The sequence below is a fragment of the Chiroxiphia lanceolata genome, chromosome 4 (genome assembly GCF_009829145.1).
Source record: "Chiroxiphia lanceolata isolate bChiLan1 chromosome 4, bChiLan1.pri, whole genome shotgun sequence".
In the NCBI taxonomy this organism is placed as follows: Eukaryota; Metazoa; Chordata; class Aves; order Passeriformes; family Pipridae; genus Chiroxiphia; species Chiroxiphia lanceolata.
The window spans coordinates 34,771,962-34,793,176 of NC_045640.1; the positions used below are offsets into that span (position 1 = coordinate 34,771,962).

The 21,215-nt window shown below is 39.0% G+C and overlaps 1 protein-coding gene across 18 annotated transcripts in view; it reads right to left on the reverse strand.

The window, feature by feature from the left end:
• Positions 1 to 21,215, reverse strand: part of TENM3 (teneurin transmembrane protein 3) — a 1,309,047-nt gene that overhangs the window by 158,696 nt on the left and 1,129,136 nt on the right. For 11 of the 18 annotated variants that reach the window (XM_032684675.1, XM_032684674.1, XM_032684676.1 and 8 more), the window contains one exon: positions 18,567 to 18,776. The exons of 5 other annotated variants lie outside the window; for them this stretch is intronic. In XM_032684675.1, coding sequence (XP_032540566.1) covers positions 18,567 to 18,776 — 210 coding nt within the window. Of the gene's footprint in view, positions 1 to 10,478; positions 10,547 to 18,566; positions 18,777 to 20,834; positions 20,904 to 21,215 lie in introns of those variants that run through there. 2 more of the 18 variants (XM_032684689.1, XM_032684691.1) reach the window with 2 other exon arrangements.

Consider the following 21,215-nt stretch of genomic DNA (forward strand, 5'->3'; position numbering starts at 1 on the left):
TCTACATACTAAGAAAATACAAAAGAAAATATCTATAATTAAAAAAAAATAAGGGCACATAATATTTGAAGGATTATAACAATGTGAAACCCACTCTGTTAGGTTGGGGTTTTTTTTCCTTTTTTCCCCCCAGTTCTTTACGTGATTGCTTGTAAATCTTAATATACCCAGGGTAATTCACATTGTTCTGTTACACAGTATTTTACTGCACCATACAGGTAATAATGACATAATGAAGATATGGTTGAGAAATATGATGGAGAAATTCCTAGACTGATAAACTGATAATATAATCACAAGTGAAATTCTCATAAATTTCTAAAATATGACAGGAGATGAAAAAAATTATAAGTTACTTCCCCCTCCATTTTTTTTTAAAGAAACAGTAGCCTCTAGGCCATGAAATCCCTTAAAAATGCAAACATCTGGTAAAGGAAAAAACAAAGCACAATGGCAAATATGTAGAGACAACCACTCAGACATGTCAAAGATGTTTCTATTAGCATACAAGAGAATTAAAAAGCACTGAAGAAAGAATAGTGGAAGATGTTTTAAAAAAAATGAGAAAAAAGGCTGACAAGGGAAGGACGAAGGCACCCAAGAGGAACTTCTGTCCTAGGACATAAAAGCAGCAGCTATCCTGTTTCTTCCAAGAACAATTCTGTTGGTTTTGTGTTTGTTTTTTTTTTTATTGACCATGTTTCCAGGGTGCCTCAGAACTGTAAAGCCCACATGTTCTTTCCTTCAAAGCAGATTGGTCCCAACTACACCACTAGAACATTGGAAGAGATCCTGGGATCACTTATCTATGACACAGACTTCATCTGCTCTGCATTACAATGTCAGTCAATTCCCTCTGACCACTCAAGCCCTCTGGAAACCACCAGCACCACCACAGGGCTGCTTTGCAGGGCTGCTTACTCATGCTTGGAGGGTATACGGCTGAGGGCACTGTGCGCTCTGGAGCAGATGAGAAGGCATGTCAGGCCCACTCAGATGCTGCTGGATGACTAGCTAGGGTGCTGGGAGCATAACTAGTGAATTAATTGCTGGTCAAAATTAACTACTGAGCTTTCCCTGTGGAGACATATTCCTTCAGGGGTGGATAACGCTCTCAGGTGTGATCTCACCTGTGTGCAATGTGAGAGTCATCAAAGCAGTGATGTGTGTCCATGTAGAATAATTTTTTTGTAAATGCTTCCATGCTGCAGATAAAATACTGACTGTTTTCCCCAGCACTTTTAAACTCTTTTTTATTCTTTGTCCACCAGTTAATCATTCATCTCACACACAGATACAAATGTGTCACCGCCACTGCAATCATATCCCGATGCCACTCCAATATTATGATCTTTCCACTTATGCAAAAAGCATTCTTATATACAGTGCTGCTGCTGAAGTCCTACTTGCTGACTGCTTGTCATCTCTTGAACAAAAAGACTTTCTCTAATGGGATGAACCGAGCATGAAACACTACAGAGAACACAGTTCCTAATACTGATTTCAGTAATTCATTTATGTAATTAATTTCTTCAGAGAAATCTGCAATTCCAAACTTGACATTTGTCTGTTAAAAATATGACTTTTAAAATATAATCTAATAATATTAACAACATTCAGGGGGGAATAAGACCCTTACTTCTAAAACAGATTCATTTCTGTAGCAATCGTTAGCTTCAGCTATTAAAATCTAACCATCTGCACAATGTTGTGCATTACGAGCCGGAATATGAAACTGTATAAAGTGAAAATAAGAAGGAGGGAGAAAATAGTTGGGGAAAAGCACAAATCCAGATGTTAACTTTCACACAGTGAGTGTAAAGAGCCACTTGATATCCAAAGTACACAATTAACACTGGTGTTTCAGGTTAAGTGGGAGCATCTCACCAAGAAGTCTGAAAACAGCTACTCTCTATAGCAAAAGAGGTCACATTTGGAGAAATTAGTGCCGTTACCAGTACCAACATCTCCTTCATTTCTGCTTTTAATATTTTTGTAAGGCTATTAAGGTATCCAAGAACACCTCAGTTCCCTGGGGCAGGACAAGTAGCCCAGGACCCCAAACGTTAAGATTATCCTGCACTGTTAAAACCACATGAGATTGATACTCTTCTGTATCTTCAGTCCTCTCTCTGACTGAAAATTCTCCCAATAGCCACATCAGCCATCAAGAGAAAAGACTGTGGGTTTTTTTGATCAATTTTCATCTCTTCTAACAGCTTTCCTGCCACAAGAGGGTAAGAAGGATCAGAAGCTGGCAGGATGTTAGTTCTCATCCCCAATTATAAAGGAACTAGACTTCTTATAAGTATTCATGTTTGTGTTTTTGCTGACCCTTCTACAGATGGCTAGAATATTCTCAGAAAAGAAAAGAGGGGTTAAAGAAAATTCTGGATAATGAGGGCTGTAATATGGATTAGAAGCATAATTCTGAGGTTTTTGTTTTGAAAAACATACATGATGCATACCATTCCATTCCTTTAATGTGAAGACGCTATTATTAAAAAAGAAATACGACATGGTTATTTTAATTATGTAGAACTGTAATTGGCATTTATTGCGTCGGGCTTCAGAGGGATAGAAGCATGGAATGGAAAGCTGATTTTTTCATTAAATAGCTGCCCAAGGCAGACACATTCTGAACAAAGCACCTTTTCATGAGATATACCTGTCCCATGGAGAGAACAACAAAGGGAATGAGGAAGGGGAGGTAGAAAGCCTGAACAAGGAGAGAATGATATGAAAAGAGTCCATTAAAAGAAAAAGAGAAAAAAGGATAAAAGAGAAAGTAGTAAGTAGGATGGAGTGGCATGGTATGGTCTAATAAAGGTTAAATGACTTAATCAATAAGAAAAAGATGCCTTCAAAGGAGAAGGGCAAAAAGACGGAAAGGAGAAAATTAAAAGAGCACACTTAAAGGATAAGAAGGATTAAAACTAAGATGGAACTAGAGCTAAAAAACAACACCCAACCTCTCCAAAGAATGGGAAGGAAAAGGCAAAAAATAAAAAATTCACATCCGTGCATACACATCACTTCAGGGAGCAAAAGGCTCATGCCTGTTTTCATCTGTTGTATCATACATTTGACTATAAGGCATTCCTCAGCACTTCTGAGTGCTTAAGGAGCATTAAACAGATGAGTCATCAAGGATGAAGCAAAGGGCAGAGGAGTCCAGGACAATCTTTACTTTCTCATCAACAGTCACCTCTTTTTTGCTTTGCCTTAAGGTGGCTACCAGCAGTCAGGTTCAGGAAGAGCCTGAAAAGAACATCTCCCTACCTCCTTTTCCAAAATGATGGATAGTATCGGAAAAAATTGTCCCCTAATACTTTCATATGCTCCTGGTGGAATAGGGGATTTATGCCCGCTCCTCAATAAGACATCTGAACAACATCAGAAATTGATACAGAATGCGGATGAGCAGTCTCCATCATTCATTCATTTACTGTTCCACATGAGGGAATTGTGCTTATGATGCCTGCTGACAGTTCACAGCAGCAATGGAAACCATTATTCATACTATAGTAAGCAACGAATACACGAAGAAAAAGGGATCTAGTTTTCCAGTGCGTTTTGTGGATTCAAAATTAGAGGCTTTGATGCATCACCACTTGTCTTTGCTCATACCTCATATTAACAGACAGGTATGGCAAGGGACAACTTCTTTCCCTTCAGAGATTCAGATAATGTAATGGAAACAACATGCCATTTTAGAACTATTAACCCACTTTGCACTTGGAGGCAGAAATGATGGCAAACGAGCTGTCTCGTACTTATGTCAGCAGAGAGCATAGTTTTCTGTGGTTGGAAATACTGGCTCTGCTACCATTTTTTTCCTTTGCTACTCAATATATCCCAAAGAACCAAACAGAACTTGAGCAGCACCGATGCAGCAGTGGAAGAGCATTGAATCTTGACGTTCCTGTACCTCATACCTCTTAAGAGCTTTTCCCAAAGGCCATCTTGCAAATGCCACTGAATTGTCCAAGTTTTGTAACCACACGAGTACACTTTTCATGTTTCTTTAAATACATTTTCAGTTTTTTTGTAATCATGGGAGTACAGTAACAAGAAACAGAAACATACACATATATTAACTGCAACTCAATTCTGTGAGCATATAAGCCATTATTTGCACTTGTAAATTGAGAATCACTAATCATCATCACCAAGATGAAAGGTTAGTGCATTGTTTATAGACTACTTAGTATTCACATTTGATTATTTCAAGATCACTGTCACAGAAAAATTCTATACTACTAACCATACACAAAAAACCATCTAACAGTCTTTAACAATTCTCTTGGATTTTCTTTCCGCCTTCAAATTTCTTGAACTTTTTGTGGAAGCGGTATCCATCCCTCAAAAACATATAAATACCCAGTAGTTTAAAATTCCAGGTGTGAAATTCATAGTCAATGCCCGTTCCTTTAAGAAATGACAGAACAGATGAGATCCGGGGCAGTGCACCTTACAAGAACATCAACATTGTTAAAGCATGCATGAGGGATATGGAAGCTTCCCCAACTTCCCTAACACAGAACTGGTACTTCAGGTTACTTACAGAGATGCGTGGTTTAAATGCTTAAGTATTTTATTCTTTACTAGTTTGAATTTTAACTCTCTCTCAAGGAATTTTATACACACAAAGGAAAAAAAAACCCGGTCTGTTGTGGTCATGATTATAGAAAATGATAATGATAATGAAAATTTACTGATGAAGTAAAGCTGCACCCAAAGTTGAAGACTGACTCAAAAGAACTTCCAGATAAATTTATTTATCAGAAATGATGATCTGAGTATTATTAATGATAAAGCAAGTGGATAAACCAGGGCAGATAGTACTGTTTTACTTGGCTGTTATTCTGCTGGTCTTAACAACACTAGACATTTTAAACGTCTAGCTAACAATATAAATCCCTGTAATAGGGAAAGGAAGAATTTCCCTTTCAGGCTCAAAACAAGGCAAGTACACTGGCTGATTCCTCCACCCTGCCTAGGAATGTCCCTCAGGGCCTCCTGTCCCAGAAGACTTGCAAACCAGTTTATTCTGGAGGGCTTTCTGGAAGCTAGAAAGGAGTTTTAAAAATAACTAACCCATCCTCCATCTCTGCCTTCAGGTTTACTGGCTTAGGTACACAGTAGCCAGAATTCACTACAGTCAGGGGAGACAACAAAGACTTTTAAATGAGAGCCTAGATTAAGAAATAATCCAACTTGAGCAAGGAAGAGATCCATACATGATGCTGTGGAGCATTCTGATGACAATTATTTTGACTTATTCATAGAAAACTATAAACAAACACAAAAATATTCCACATTGCAAGCCACTGATTAAAGGCCTTGAGGAAATAGATCAGGAAGAACATCTGAAGAAAAATACTGCAGTGAATTTTGACAACTATACATTACAAGGCATAAGTAACAACTTGATATTGTATCTCCTGAAAAATGCACTATAAAGACTTGAAAAGAAATATTACCTTTGAATTAGCCAGATAAATATCCAAAAATGCTGCATACCTGGAGACATGTTGAACATTATAAGGTATCAATTATTGTTTCTACTGGTGGATACTTCATATCTGAGTGTTATTTTATATTCTGATGTCAAGAAGATTAAAATTAAAATTCTTTCTAATTTTTCAGTAAAAATAAACAGATTTTTGGACATGTATCACACATTCATAATAACAAACAACTTCTTTACTAATATACTGCTGCTTTAAGAAACTGTGCCTTTCAGCTTTTCCATTTTTATCATCCCCATCTAGACTGCCTGCTGGCAAATCAGCAGTGTGTTGGAAAGGGGTGAGGAACATGAAGATATATAAGTGTGAATTTCATGAAGTCTGTTGCTCCCTCCATGCTATATACTTTTGGCCAGTAAAACAATGTAAGTACTTAGCTCCAAAACACCATGTCGTGCATCTCATCCCAGCAGCAATTACAGCAAGAGTCCAGCTGTAAAAAGCTGATGGAGATGCTGTGCGGATTCAAAGAATCAAAAGCGCAATTCATTAGAAGTGCTTCACTTGCTTTCCGAGGCATTTTCGATGCTGGTGTACACAGAGACATGTGCAAGGTCACCCCTATCCTTGCTTTTTCACTGCTCAGCAGAGGACAAGCTACCAGAGAGTAATCCAGAGAGACTCAAGAAATACCACAGACAGTATTTTAAAGCTTTCCTAAACACACTGTAGGACACCACTGAGGAGAAAGAAGGGAGCATTCGACAAAAACACCTTGTGTTTTTTTGCATTTAAGAATGAACAGAAAAACAAGCCCCTGTACACCAATTACTAGCAACAAAATCAAGGGAAAGCTTTACTCTTCTTTGAAGCTTTCTGAAGAAACGTAAAGACTCAACAAGCAGGAGCTGATATTTTGTACTCAGTGACAGCCAAGTCAGCCTTCTGTATATTCAGCTACCATAACATGCTTTATTACAAATAAATTCCATTATATGTTGTTTGAATAGCTACTGCACTGTTAACTTGAAGCTTCAAGAACTGCACACGAAATAATATTTAAGAGACTATTTCTTGTGGACTCTCCAAATTATGGCAATGGTGGGGTAAGTTTACTGCTGATTACTGCAAAAGAGTACCTATCAATGCAAAGATGAGTTGGATTGATGGCATAATTTACAGTAACTGACTTCCTTTTAATTTGCAAGTACCCTGCACTTACAGTATTTCCAAAATAAGGGCTGTGTTGTTTTTTTTTAATGACAACAAAGTATCCTGTTACATAAACAGAACTGTTCTTTGACACTGTATCTTGCTGCTAACTGTTATGGGATTTATCTTCAAGAGAAGAATAGCAATAAAGAGGCAAATTAATTCCATTTTCTGTAACCGTAGCAGGGATACAAATGTAAACATACAGAATTCCCATGGAGAGAATATTTTTAGTCTTTTGTAATAAATAATCAGCGACTTAGCAGACAGAAACATCCTTATTTTTTTTCTTCCCCCTCCTGGCTCAAAGAACATACATCATACCTATGAATTCTAACGATTAAAATAATTCTACCAATTACTTTCCTGCATTCCAGTATGCATAGTCAAGTATGTAATGCAATAAACTATGCCTGAATGGTCTGTTTACCCCACAGCAAGTTACAAGGAAAACTCTTTCCCCTTAAAGGACTTGTCTCTTTGGAGCGTGCAGGCTGGCAAAAAGCCAAGGGAAGCTGGTGCTTAAGCAACCAAGACTGAGCAGTGCCTGTGTGCATTGCAATCTCAGCCAACCGCAGTAAATGTTATTGGAGTTTTTGTGCTGTAAAATTGCTGCTTTCATGCCCACTGCATCTGACAATAGGAATCCTTGGCCTTGCATGAGAAAGGAAGGCTGATGTGCCTTCTAGTCAGATCTCTGCATCCTTAAAAAGTAGGGTTACTACTCCTGTGTACTCCTAATGGGTTAGTGACAAATAAATTCATGTCAATGCCACATCAGACATAGAAAGATACTTTTGTGTATGAGGTAGAAGAGCAGAGAAATCATGCTTTAAGCACAGTCCTTACGCTATTAAAACCAATGACAATATTTAAAAATATAAAGGATGTTAAATTAAAGGTGCCAAATGTTTAGCTGTTTACTTTTCAAAACAACTTTGAGATAAGCTTTGTTTTCCCAATCATCCAATGCTTAGCTATTTTTTTTGCTTAGTGACTCAAGTGCAAAATCCCCAGTATTTCTCCTTTGAACTAGTGCTACAAGCATCTGCCAGCAGAATTTGCAAGAGTCCTCTTTAGTTCTAGCAAGCGGCATTATTTAAAGCCCTAAAACATTGTCCTCCAACTTACAGCTATTCAGAACAGAGTTCAAGTGGAAGCCAAAAGCCAATGAGGAGACAAATCAGAGTTAAAAATATTAGACCTTTCCCTGAAATAAAATAATGACAAATCATAAACAACAGAGTTTAATGTGATGATGTGACACACTTGCACCTGCTCCTGATCTCATACAAGACATTGTACACACACAGAATCATACACACATAATCAACTAGGTTGGAAAAGACCTCTGAGATCATCAAGTCCAACTCATGACCCAACACCACCCTATCAACTAGACCATGGTACTAAGTGCCACATCCAGTCTCATCTTAAAAACCTCCAGGGACAGTGACTCTACCATCTCCCTGGGTAGCCCATTCCAATGTCTGATCACTCTCTGTAAAGAATTTCTTTCTAATGTCTAACCTAAACCTCCCCTGGCACAGCTTAAGACTGTGCCCTCTTGTCCTACTGATAGCTGCCTGGGAGAAGGCAGCTACACCTGGCTACAACCTCCTTTCAGGGAGTTGTAGAGAGTGATGAGGTCTCCCCTGAGCCTCCTCTTCTCCAGGCTAAACAACCCCAGCTCCCTCAGCCGCTCCTCATAGGGCCTGTGTTCCAGTCCCTTCATCAGCCTCACTGCCCTTCTTTGGACATTCTCTAGCACCTCAATATCCTTCCTGAACTGAGGGGCCCAGAACTGGACACAGTACTCCAGGTGTGGCCTCATCAGCGCTGAGCACAGGGGAAGAATCACTTCCCTGGTCCAGCTGGCTACACTGTTCCTGCTACAGGCCAGGATGCCATTGGACTTCTTGGCCAGCTGGGCACACTGCTGGCTCATGTTCAGCTTCCTGTCAATCCAAACTCCCAGGTCCCTTTCTGCCTGGCTGCTCTCCAGCCACTCTGTCCCCAGCCTGTAGCGCTGCAGGGGGTTGTTGTGGCCAAAGTGCAGGACCCAGCACTTGGTCTTGTTAAACATCATACCATTGGATTCAGTCCACTTATCCAGCCTGTCCCTGGGGGACACCACTAGTGACCGGCTGCCAACTGGATGCAGCACCATTCACCAGCACTCCCTGGGCCCGGCCCTCCAGCCAGTTCCTAACCCAGCACAGAGTGCCCCTGTCCAAGCCATGGTATGCCAGCTTTTTCAGGAGTATGCTGTGGGAGATGGTGTCAAAGGCTTTGCTGAAGTCCAGGTAGACACATCCACAGCCTTCCCCTCATCTACCAGAAGATCAGGTTGGTCAGACAGGACCTGCCCCTCCTAAACCCGTGCTGGCTGGGTCTAATTCCCCATCCGTCCTGTAGGTGCCATGTGATCACACTTAGGATGATCTACTCCATAACCTTGCCAGGCACTAAGGTCAAGCTCACAGGCCTGCAGTTTCCCAGGTCTTCCTTCCGGCCCTTCTTGTGAATGGGTGTCCCATTTGCCAACTTTCAATCATCTGCGACCTCCCCAGTGAGCCAGGACCAGTGATAAATGATTGAGAGCAACTTGGTGAGCTCTTCCGGCAGCTCCTTCATCACTCTTGGGTGGATCCCATCTGGTCCCATAGACTTGTGAGGATCCAAGTGGCTCAGCAGATCACTAACTTCTTCCTCCTGGGTAACAGAGGGGCTATTTGGCTCCCCATCCCTGTCTACCAGCCTAGGATGCCAGTTGTCCTGAAGACAACCTGTCTTACTGTTGAAAACTGAGATAAAGAAGGTGTTAAGTACCTCAGCCTTATCCTCATCTTTGGTAACTGTGTTCACCTCCGTGTCCAACAAAGAATGGAGGTTTTCTTTGCCCCTCCTTTTGCTATTGATGTATTTATAAAAACACTTTTTATTGTCCTTAACAGATTAAGTTCAAATTGTGCTTTTGCCTCTCCAATTTTCTTTCTACATGACCTAACTATATTCCTAAACACTTCATGAGTTGCCTGCCCTTTTTTCCAAAGGCGACAGACTCTTTTATTCCCTAATTTCCTGAAAAAATCTCCCTGTTCAGCCAGGCCGGTCGTCTTCCCCACCAGCTCGCCTTTCGGCACATAGGGACAGCCTGCTCCTGCGCCTTCAAAATCTCGAAGTATGTCCATCCTTCCTTTGTTTTTAAGGTCTGGACCCCTTTGTTTTTAAGGTCTGTTTCCCAAGGTACTCTCCAAACCAGCCTCCTGAATAGGCCAAAGTCTGCCCTCCGGAAGTCCAGGGTAGAGGTTTTGTTGATGCCCTTCACTGAATATTGAAAACCCTATTATTTTGTGGTCACTATGCCCCAGACAGCCTTTGACCACCACATCTCCCACCAGCCCTTCTCTGTTTGTAAACAGCAGGTCTAATGGGGCCTCACCCCTGGTAGGTTCATTTATCAGCTGCAACAGGAAATTATGCTCCATACACTCTAGGAATCTCCTAGGCTGCCTCTTCTCTGCTGTGTTGAGTTCCCAGCAGACATCCAGCAGATTAAAGTCATCCAAAAGAACAAGAGCTGGTGATTTTGAAACCTCCACCAGCTGCTTGTAGAATAATTCATCACCCTCTTCATCCTGGTTGGGTGGTCTGTAACAGACTCCCACCAGGATGTTGGCCTTCCCTCTGATTCTGACTCATAACACTCAACCTTATTGTCACCGACCTCAAGTTCTAGAGAGTCAGGAGACTCTCTGACATATAGAGCCACCCCTTCACCTCTCCTACCTTGCCTATGTCTTCTGAAGAGTTTGTAGCCATCCACTGCAGCATTCCAGTCATGTGAGTCATCCCACCATGCTTCTGTGATGGTGACCCATGTCATATCTTTCCTGCTGCATGATGGCTTCCAGCTCCTCTTCCCTGCTTCCCAAACTGCGTGCGTTGGTGTGTACGCACTTCAGTTGGGCTGCTGATATCACTCCTAACCCTGGCTTAGGCACTTCTCTGGAGAGCCTGGTTTCAAACCCTTCCACCTTCAAACCTAGTCTAAAGCATTTGCACACCATTTGTATCTCTGGAAGTCAGTGTAAGCAGTAGCTGGGTAAAGTTATCAGCTTTGTAATTTGTAATGAAAATAAACTCTCTGTGTGACTATTTCCTTCTCCTTTTACCTTCTGCATTAACTTCTGCACAAGAGCAGTACATCCTTGTTCCTAATCGTGACTTCAGGATTCTTCCATTAAACTGTAACAGAATTTAAATTCAAACTCCTTATCTTGCAATTAGGAATGTCTGTTCTGTAATCAAGCTAGTCAAAGGAGATGATGCAAGTGCAAGCACTGGCAAGCATGGAAGGATACATTTTTGACTCTTGTTTATCTATCGTGCCAGGTACATGTTAGTTCATTTTAAGTGATACGACACTTGGATGCAGCATTCCTCCTTTAATAAAACTATATTCTGCTTTTATAGTTCACTGTATTTCAGAATGAATTTATCTTCACAGATTTTCTTTACTTGCATGATTTTTTTTTATGTGATTTTTGATGGGGAAGGGAGGAGCAGAGGAAATGTCTCTACATCAGATCATATCCACAGTTGGCAGGTTGTCCCATCTGGCATGCATTCGAGTATAAGACAGATAATTTGTCACTCTGAATCCTCTGATTTGTGAAAAGGCCAAAATCATCTCTGGAAAGATATTTTGCAGCTAATGATACAGGAGGTGTGGGGGAGACTGTTCTTTGAAGGCTACAAAGGCCACAATCTGAGGAGAAATAATTGGTCTTGGCTCTTCTACTAAGTAACAGAGATCGAAAACGACAAAAATCTTTTAAGAGCAAAACATGACTTACAACAGTCAGATATGAAAACTAATTGCCCACTACTTTGCAAAATTTGATTTTGGAGGGATGAGGGTGAGATTGGGGAACTGTAATTTGCTCTTGGCAAACAGATTGAATGCTTAATTAAACTGAACAAATGTACATTTTTGTAGATTAAGGGAACAATGTTGACAGAAGTTTGGCTTAAAAACCAATGAAAGAGGATAAAAAGATGGATTCATGAAATTGAAATCAAATATCAAAAAGAGATAAAAAATTAACTGGCTAGCATTCAAGACATGATTTTTAAGTTTTTAAAGCAACTATATTTCCCCCAAGCAAGTGGAACAGATAAATTTGTTGATCTGTACCTGAAAGATATTTGCCTTCCTGCAGTGTCTGACTCTGGACTTACATGCTTCTGTAGCTACCGAGAAAGACACAGTGGCTGAAATATAACTGTCTCTGGCCTCAGGAAAGAAGTCATCACGTATAATATGAACTTATTCCATATTTACAGAAAGCCTGTCAAGTGCATCTATTCAGCATCATGGACATCCTGAATTTATGGGTATCAAACGTTTTTGCTTACAAAATATTTACATGAGTATGCACATGTCCAGAAGACATTGGCAGTTTTCACTGAGATCTGGGAACCTTGTTTTGTAATTTTGCAGGATATAAAATGGTTCAGCAAGTGGGAAGGGAAAGTGCCTATTGTGCAAATGATTTATTGTGGAAGGTCTGGACAATTTCAGAGTGAAGTCTGGTCTACAGGACAAATCATTTTCTGTTATGTTTACCCAGGCAATGCACTGCAACATGCAGACTGCTAACATAACACACTTAACATAGTTTAATACGAAAATCTCTGTCATAAACTACCAACTCTTGTATACCTGATTTGAAATGCACACAAGTATTGCTAGAGAAGCTCCAGAAGGTTACCTCAGTCCACAGTCTCCTAAGTGAATGTAGATTTGTTCTCAGCAGTATAAGTTACATTTTTATTTATTTTAATTTCATGTTACAAAGTGACAGAACTTCTGTCACTTCCCTTGGGACAGACTTACATATCTTAATACCGTTAAAGAGTTTTTTCTGATGTGCCTAATCTTTCCTTATTTTCACCCTATTACTTTTAATTGTATCTCTATGACATACACAACATGTTCCATTCCATCTTGGGTTATTAGTTTCCCTTTGCCAGCACTTAATTAGTGCTTAGACTATGTACTGAGTCGAAATTTTAATCTCTTACCTATTTCCATATATTAATACCTCTAATCTCGTAATTGTTTTCATACAAATATATCTGAACAGTAGAATAAATAGCAGTAAGAGAATTTGGCAGGAACTTTGAAAAAGCAAGATGCCCAAATTCCAAACTTATATTCCATTGATGCTGTGTCTATGAATCCCCCTTTGCTGATATATTTGTACCCAGCTCAAACTGTACTTGTGAGTCAGACCATGTTGCAGATTTGTCTAATTAAAATTCTCTATCACCATTTCTCCTTAGATTTTTCCTGAATACCCTGCATCTCTTACTGGCTTACATTTTTCAGTTCTAATTCTGCTTGATTAGTTTCTGGCCATACAATTAATGATCCTTCCTTGCCCTCTTCTATTAACACTTTGCCCCCAGTTGGCACTCAGAACACTTGCTGTTTAGTATCATTAGGAAATTTTTTTAGTGCCACTTTTACTCCTACATCCATATAACTAATGAGGATGTTAAATAAAACCAAGATTATAGCATATCCCCATGATGTTCTTCAATACAAGTCCTCCTGTCTGAACTACTATTCTTAATTTATTACCAGAGTTTATTTCAAACCAAACAGGTCTGAGTTAATTTTTCAAGTAACATCTTAAGACTAGTGTCAGACCTGAAGACAAATTGTATGTACTGATACAACAATGACAAATCCTAATTTATCATGAATTTTGAGATAAGAGATTAAAAAAATCTCATTAAACAATGTGGATACCCTCAGAGATTCCAGAGAATTCCAGTTCTTAGAATGATGAAAAGAAAAAGAAGCAAATTATACTCCATAAGAAAAAAACCCAACTTAACAGCTTTTAAGCATTCAGTCTCATTCCGCCAAGTTTGTTTCTTCTGTCCTAGAACACACCCACCCCCTTCCCCTTCTTTTGTTCCCCAATAATGAGAACTACTAAGCTGCTGTTCATTACAAGGCAGGTGAAAGCTCGGCTACTAACTTCTAGTTCACCAGCACATGTAGGTTCCCTTGTGGAATAACTGTGGCAAAGCAGAGATGGAATAAGATCTGGACTTGCAGGTACTAAAGCAGGCCTACCAGAAAGTCACATAGTATACTTCCAAGATGTTGGATAAGACTGACTTAATTTGCCATGGGCCTTTTCAATATCTACAGGTTATTTCCAACCTTTTCACAAGGGGAAAGTATGAAGGGGAAATCACATTTTCCTCCTTCCACTCTCAAAGGAGCTGCAAAGGAAGAAAAGATGCCTTAAAGTCACTTGTGTCTTCCACTAACTTTTAACGCAGATCCCCTGCGTGTACTTCTTCATAATTCCATTTCATTTGCTTTTGGTGGGGAGGAAAAGGCAGAAGTGAGGCAGCTTGCTCAGTTATGGTGGTTATACATGAATTGAGGTATTTATGCAGAAAAACAAAACATGAGAGTTAGAAGGAAAATCTGAAGTGTAAAAAAACCCTAACAAACTCCTAATGAAATTCACACCTAAGCTCTGTACCTGTGTTATATCTGGTCATTCCCGGTACCACACTTGAGCATTTGGTCCCTATTCTCTTAGGTACTTGTACAAAAGTGGAAGATTCTGACTTTGGCTTCTCTACATTGTGGTATGATAAAATAATAGTAATTTCAATATGGCAGATACTTTTGTATAACCTCTCACATCAAATTCTAATCAGTCATGATGAAGTCCTCAAATTATGTTTATACAACAGTTATGCCACAGTACATTTGGTGTCTGTAGAGTGAGATGTCCTATAATGAGACCTCTGAATATGGAGACTTCTTGTATGTTTTCATTCAACCAGCTTTATCACCTTATTTTTTCTCTTTCGCAAATTTACACTCAGAATTATGCTCTAGATTTCCCAATTTTTTTGCTCCTTGAAGGAAACCTCAGCCATTTTGAACTGAAAAGCCCATCAATCTCCAATTCCCATGTGGCTGGAGCAAAATCTTGTTTATTGTGCATTACCTGGCAGGACGTTGATCAAGGGAGAGTGAAAACCAGTTTATATTATACTGAATTTTTTTCATATCTTCCCATTAGATAAACTATCATCACAAACTGTTACTAAGAAACATGACAACCTCATAAAACTTAAATGTTCAAATGTACTATATCAATGCTTCTGTGAAATACGTATGTTTTGCATTTTATGGTTCTCCCATTATATTTCCAATTTAGGGAATTGAATTTGAATTTCTAACTCAGACTCTTCAACTACATTATCAGTAGCAAGCATTAACTATATCCTGTTTTCATAGTCACTGCTTGAACTAAGAATTTAGCACAGTACTTCTCATTATATTAAATTCTGTGTCAAGACAAGCTGCTACTAATTTCAATAAATTCCCGTCCGAATTCTGACTAACCTATAATTTTTCATGGAAAAAGATTAAGAAGCTTATCAAGATGCTTACATACACACTTCACGTGACTTCTATTGCTTATAAGACTTTATGACACAAGGAAACCCTCTACCTCAGTCACATTCAAGAATCCTTTTTTCCCAGCATTTAGTTCACTCTTCTCTCACTTAAACAACTGTTTACCTTCCCTGCAGACATATTGAGACGTCCCCGTTTCTTATAAACCATTTCACTCTTCTAGAAACATAAAACTAGTAAATTGTTCTGAAATCAGAAGCCAAACAGGCTGACTGCTGTTAACAACCCATACACTGAGCTGCACTGTGGAGAAGAGGAACAACTAGAAATAATCAGCGGTGCTATGTAAAGGAAGAGTTATGACTGATGGTCCTAAAATTGATCTCCTCCTGAATTTTACAGCTTATTAACACAGTGCTTTTAGAGAAATTAAATGATTCTTATTAAACTGTCCACAACAGTCCTCACTTGATCTGAATTTTTAAACCTACTAGCAATAGCTCCATGAAGACTTTACCTTACATGTGGTAAGCATTTGATAACTCATTTTAGTAATTCTCATTTCTTTTTTAGCTCATTTCTGAAAAGGAAGCTAATTCCCATTGGTTGACAAAACAAACTAATTAGACCCAAAGACTTAGATTAATATAATTCTAAATACATAATCAGATCCTTTAAATTTTGAGTGAGTTGATCAAATAAACTACATTGATCAAATGAACTCGTTCTAAAGGAAAACAAACAGATGTTTGCATAGACTAAAGAGATGTTAATTCAAATTGCTATTCAAATAAAGTCAATATAAATGAAAGTAGTTCAATAATATAATTGTTTTAGGTCAGTACCTTTTTTATCCTTAAATGCTTCAGCAGCGATCTCCGACCTTCTACCAATATAAACATTGGACAAAGTCATCTGGAATATGGCACTGGAGTTGTTTTGTACCCGTTAAGATTAGATAGCATGGAAAGTTTATATCCAGACCCAAAAGAAAAAACAACTGATGAAAAAACTTCTTTCTGTGAAAGTGTTAAACATGCTGCATTATTTATCATTTTAGCTAGAGAAAATACAATATTCAAATAATACTGTACCAAAGGACACAATTAAAATATATTTAGTTACTCGGGTATATTTTGGAGAGATCTACATACTACAATGTAGTGCTACACAACAATGCAAATCATTGAGTAGAAGAAAGCTGTAGCTAACTCAGAAAACACTTTTCAAATTCTGCTTTTCCCTGTTTTACAAACATACTTTCCCCCCATCAACAGGCCATCAGCATATGATATGGGAAACCAACCATAAGCAAACCAAGTAGATAATCCAAGCAACATTCATATATGTGATGGGTGAAAGCAATCTTTCTTCTAGTAACACAAAGCCTCATCCTGCAATTGACTCCAGGAATGGAAGCCCACTACCAGAACACCTGTGGGCTTCTCCTTATCCAGTAGAAAAGCAAGAAAGAGCAATTTAAATTATAGGAATCACTATATATACAGTATCCGTGGTTAGCAAGATGAAGCACTTCTAAAAACAATTATAATCTTGTGGAGAAAGATTATTAGCTGTGTTGTATGACCACCAGCACTACCAGACTATGAGTGCATTATATATCACTGATTTAATTTCTGACAGCAGGAACTGCAAGCAGTTCTGCTACAAATATACACTGAAGGGGTGAGTGTATACTGTAGATAGAGGAGATGGGGAGCACAGTGGGAAGAGAGAGGGGAAGGGAAAACGAACATATACTTGCAGAGTATGCCACGTTTCCCTTCTGCTTAGCAGAAGTCTTACAAAGAACAACGCTCTCAACATACACCATGGTCTGAACTTCTGTCCTACTTGCAGTCAAATCCCCCCTTATTTTGTCCTGCTAAAAGACCAACACTTGACTTGGCATGGGACCAGACGAAATTAATTTAGCCAGTCTGGAATGAAAGGGGTTAAGGAACATTTCCTCAAGGTCGGCAAACTCTTGACTGGCAAGCAACTGTTCAGAATTTCAGAAGCAGCAAAATGCTCAAATCTAGAGGAATGATGAACACTTACTAGCTTCACAAGAGGCTGAGAGATGCAAGGAGATCATTGCAACTATTCAAAATTTTTAGCAGTTTTGTCTTGCTTTTGCATTTTTTCATTTGTAAAGGAAGGGTTGGTAGGTACAGTAATCTAAATGTATTGATTTCTTGAACTAAACCAGGCTACCTTTTGGATAATGCATACATTTTCTAATAAATTTCATATTCTTAGACATTAAAGAAAGGAGACATCTTCATAACACACCCTAATCATGACAATGCTTTACCAGGTTTTGGAGTTCTTCACAGATTAAATATTGAGCAAGTTGAACATGCAAAAATAAAGTCATCATTATTAATTTTAAAGATCTTAATCCAAATGCATCAAATTCACACACATGACTACTCTTAGCAGACTGGTCTTTTAAACACAAAACCAAAGTTCCATTCAAACCCAGGAAGAGAAGCTCAAAGCTAGTGTTTTGCTTGGCAAAATAATCCTGTCCAACCAGCTGATGTGCAATTTGCAGAGAAATATTTCTCCAAACTCCCTCTAGTGGTTCATCCATAGGTGAGTTCTTTACAATCAAAAGACAGAAATGTTCTAAGTAAGCTTCGCTGACCTACTGAAGAAGAGTGTGAATTAACAAATTCTTCTTCCAGTGTGCCTACACCAAGAAAATCTGTTCAGTCATACAACAAAAATGAAACCCCGTGGCTATTGCATTCTTGTATGTAAAATAAAGTAAAATTGTGGTTTCTTAGAGCATGATGTATAAGCAAGGACTGGTGTTTTAAGTATGTCACTCCCGTTACTTACTCATAGTGGTTGGGAGGATGGGAAACATGGAAACATACATCTCAGAAGCCACTACTGCCTTCTGTCATCACACAGCTCTCTTCCTCTAGAACTTTTTTCTCAGTCTTGAGTGCCCTATCCAGTAACATACAGGTCCTGCTCTCCTTCCCTAAGGAAATGAAATGAATGGCTGGAACCTGCTGAACTTGATGATATCTTTTACATTATTCTGAAGCTAAATATCATGACAGTTTAACCAACTTCAGCCTACCTGTTAAAAAGTACAACCAAAGGTTAATCCCTTGCTAAAAACTACATTACATAATAAATCAATAATGGCTATGGTTTAATGTAAGTATTGCATGTTAAAATTACTTAAATGAACTTTTACATATTAGAAGTTATTTTCTACTCTTGCTTATCCTACAGTAAAACAGAGACATAATTTGTGACATTTAAAGGAAAAGCAGTTTAAAATACAAAGTCATTTTGATATATTTAATTTTTATTAGACAATTTCTTAGGAGGATGGCAAATAAAAGGGTATTTAAACTATGGACATAGTGTCCTCTTCTTACCATGACCTGGGACAGACACTGGATTAGTACCGGTCTGTACTAGATATGAGCTGGTAGTATAGTCCTCATCTGTATCAGAGTCCTGAACTGGCTGGCTGGCATTATTACTTAATAACCACCTCTGGTTGTCATGGAGATTGGGTGATGGAGGAGGGGAGTGTAAATGTTCAGTAACTGATGGACTAGATGAGGAGGATGGCATGGGAGGACCTATAAAAAAATAAAAAAAAATTTAAAATATGAACCAAGATATTACAAAAAACAAATAGTTTATTTTTTGCATTACCAAAAGATGAATAGTCTACTTCAAATAATAAAAAGAGATGGACAAAGAAAATGACAATTGCCTGTAATAAATTGGTTTAAGCGCTTTAGAAAACATAACACAATGCCATGACTTGATATTTCAATGGACAGTGTCTGTCATACAGGGCTTCTTCGAGTGGGACACTCCCATCTTAAAATCTGTTTATGAAAGAAAATAATATAGCTAAGCAAAGAAATAGGACCAGTTTTCCAAGCTCACACATAAGGAAACTCACCACCCTAAATTTCTACCATACGAGTTACTCTGACAGGATTTTTAGTTTTCAGCAGTGTTTCTCAGACACATATACTGTTTAAAAGCTATTAAAATGTTTCACCTGTCAAACTTGTGTCCATCTGCACAAGTTGTTTTAAAACATGCATATAAAATGACTACATTCCATTTCTGCACCTTGAAAGTACTTTAAGGGCACCATGAAGGAAGACAGATTTAAATAAAGCTTTAGGATACCATAACAGTGCATTTAGTCCTGCAATGAAACAATAATTAATCCAGAATGTAGCAGAGAAAGAGTTACCTAATTTATTCTCTGACTATATGGATTCTTTTAAGTCTTTAGTAAGCACAGATCTTACTCTGAGAGAGTAAGACTGCTGGACTACTTTTGAATAAAGTTTTATGTTGCCTGTACATGGGAAATTGTACCAGAATACGAAGTAGCTTTATTACATAATTTATGTTAAAACCAAAATTAGATTAACCTGCATGGTTATCATTCATAATTATGAATCTAAACTTAAAACAGAAGGAAGGGGGCTTTTTTTCATCATGTAATGATTTATTTTTATGGTACTCAGCAGTACAGTTATGCTGGAGAGGTGCTGCACTTCTCAATGTTAATACAGTAAACCATATTGGCACCAATAGCTTGAATTACCTTCCTTCCATCTCCCTTGTACACTGCTAGAATCATGCTAATTATTATTTTTTCCTTCATATTCAGTTTATCCTATCATGTCATATCTTAAATATCTCTAAAATACATTGACAAATCCGAATCAATTGGTTTCCCTGACAGCACGCTACACTGATGAGTAGCAACTCAGAATGAGCATCACTTGGTTGCTCTGGCTTACTGAGTTTCTCAGTTCAGAAAACATTTTATGTCAAGTGTGGAGTGGAAGCGTGAGGCTATTAGCAAAGCTCCCACTATTACACTCAGTGGGGATAAATCTCTGCTACTGTCAAAATCAAGTGATTACCACTAGGAAATTATGCAACTTTTTATAAATAAATCTAATTCTGGCAGTCAGGCCCTAGAATCATAGAATCATTTAAGTTGGAAAAGAACTTTAATATCATTTAATCCAATCTTTAACCCAGCACTGCCAAGCCCACCACTAAACCATGTCCTTAAGTGCCACATCTAGGTGTCTGTTAAACACCTCCAGGGATAGGGACTCAACCACTTCCCTGGGCAGCCTGTTCCAATGCTTGATAACCCTTTCAGTGGAGAAAGTTTTCCTAATATTTAAGCTAAACCTCCCTGGCATGCTGCTAGCTCATGTTCAGCTGGCTGTCGACCAGCACACCCAGGTCCTTTTCTGCTGGGCAGCTTTCAAGCCACTCTTCTCCAGTCCTGTAGCATTGCATAGAGTTGTGACCCGAGTGCAGGATCCAGCACTTTGCCTTGTTGAACAAAGCAAATTGCCTTAGCCTATTGATCCAGCCTGTCCAGATCCCTCTGTGGAACCTTCCCACCTTCCAGCAGACCAGCACTTCCACTCGGCTTGGCGTCATCTGCAAACTTACTGAGGGTGCACTCGATCCCCTCCTCCAGATCATCGTTAACAAATTTAAACAGGACTGGCCCCAGTCTGAGCCCTGGAGAACTCCACAAGTGACCAGCCACCAGCTGAATGTAACTCCATTCACCACCACTCTCTGGGCCTGGCCATCCAATCAGTTCTTAACCCAGCAAAGAGTACACCTGCCCTTACCATGGGAAGCCAGTTTCTCCAGGAGAATGCCGTGGAAAATGGTGACAAAGGCTTTACTAAACCAGGTGGATGACAGTTTTTCCTCATCCACTAAGCAGGTCACTTTGTCATAGAAGGAGATCAGGTCAATCAAGCAAGACCTGCCTTTCCGAAATCCATGCTGTCTGGGCCTGATCCCCTGGTTGTCCTGTACATGTTCCATGATGGCACTCAAGATGATTTGCTCCACAACCTCCTCAGCACTGAGGTCAGACTGACAGGCCTGTAGTTCCCTGGGTCCTGTTTCTGGCCCTTCTTGTAGACGGGCATCACATTTGCCAACTTCCAGTCACCTGGGATCTCACTGATTGACCAGGACTGCTGGTAAACAATTGAAAGTGG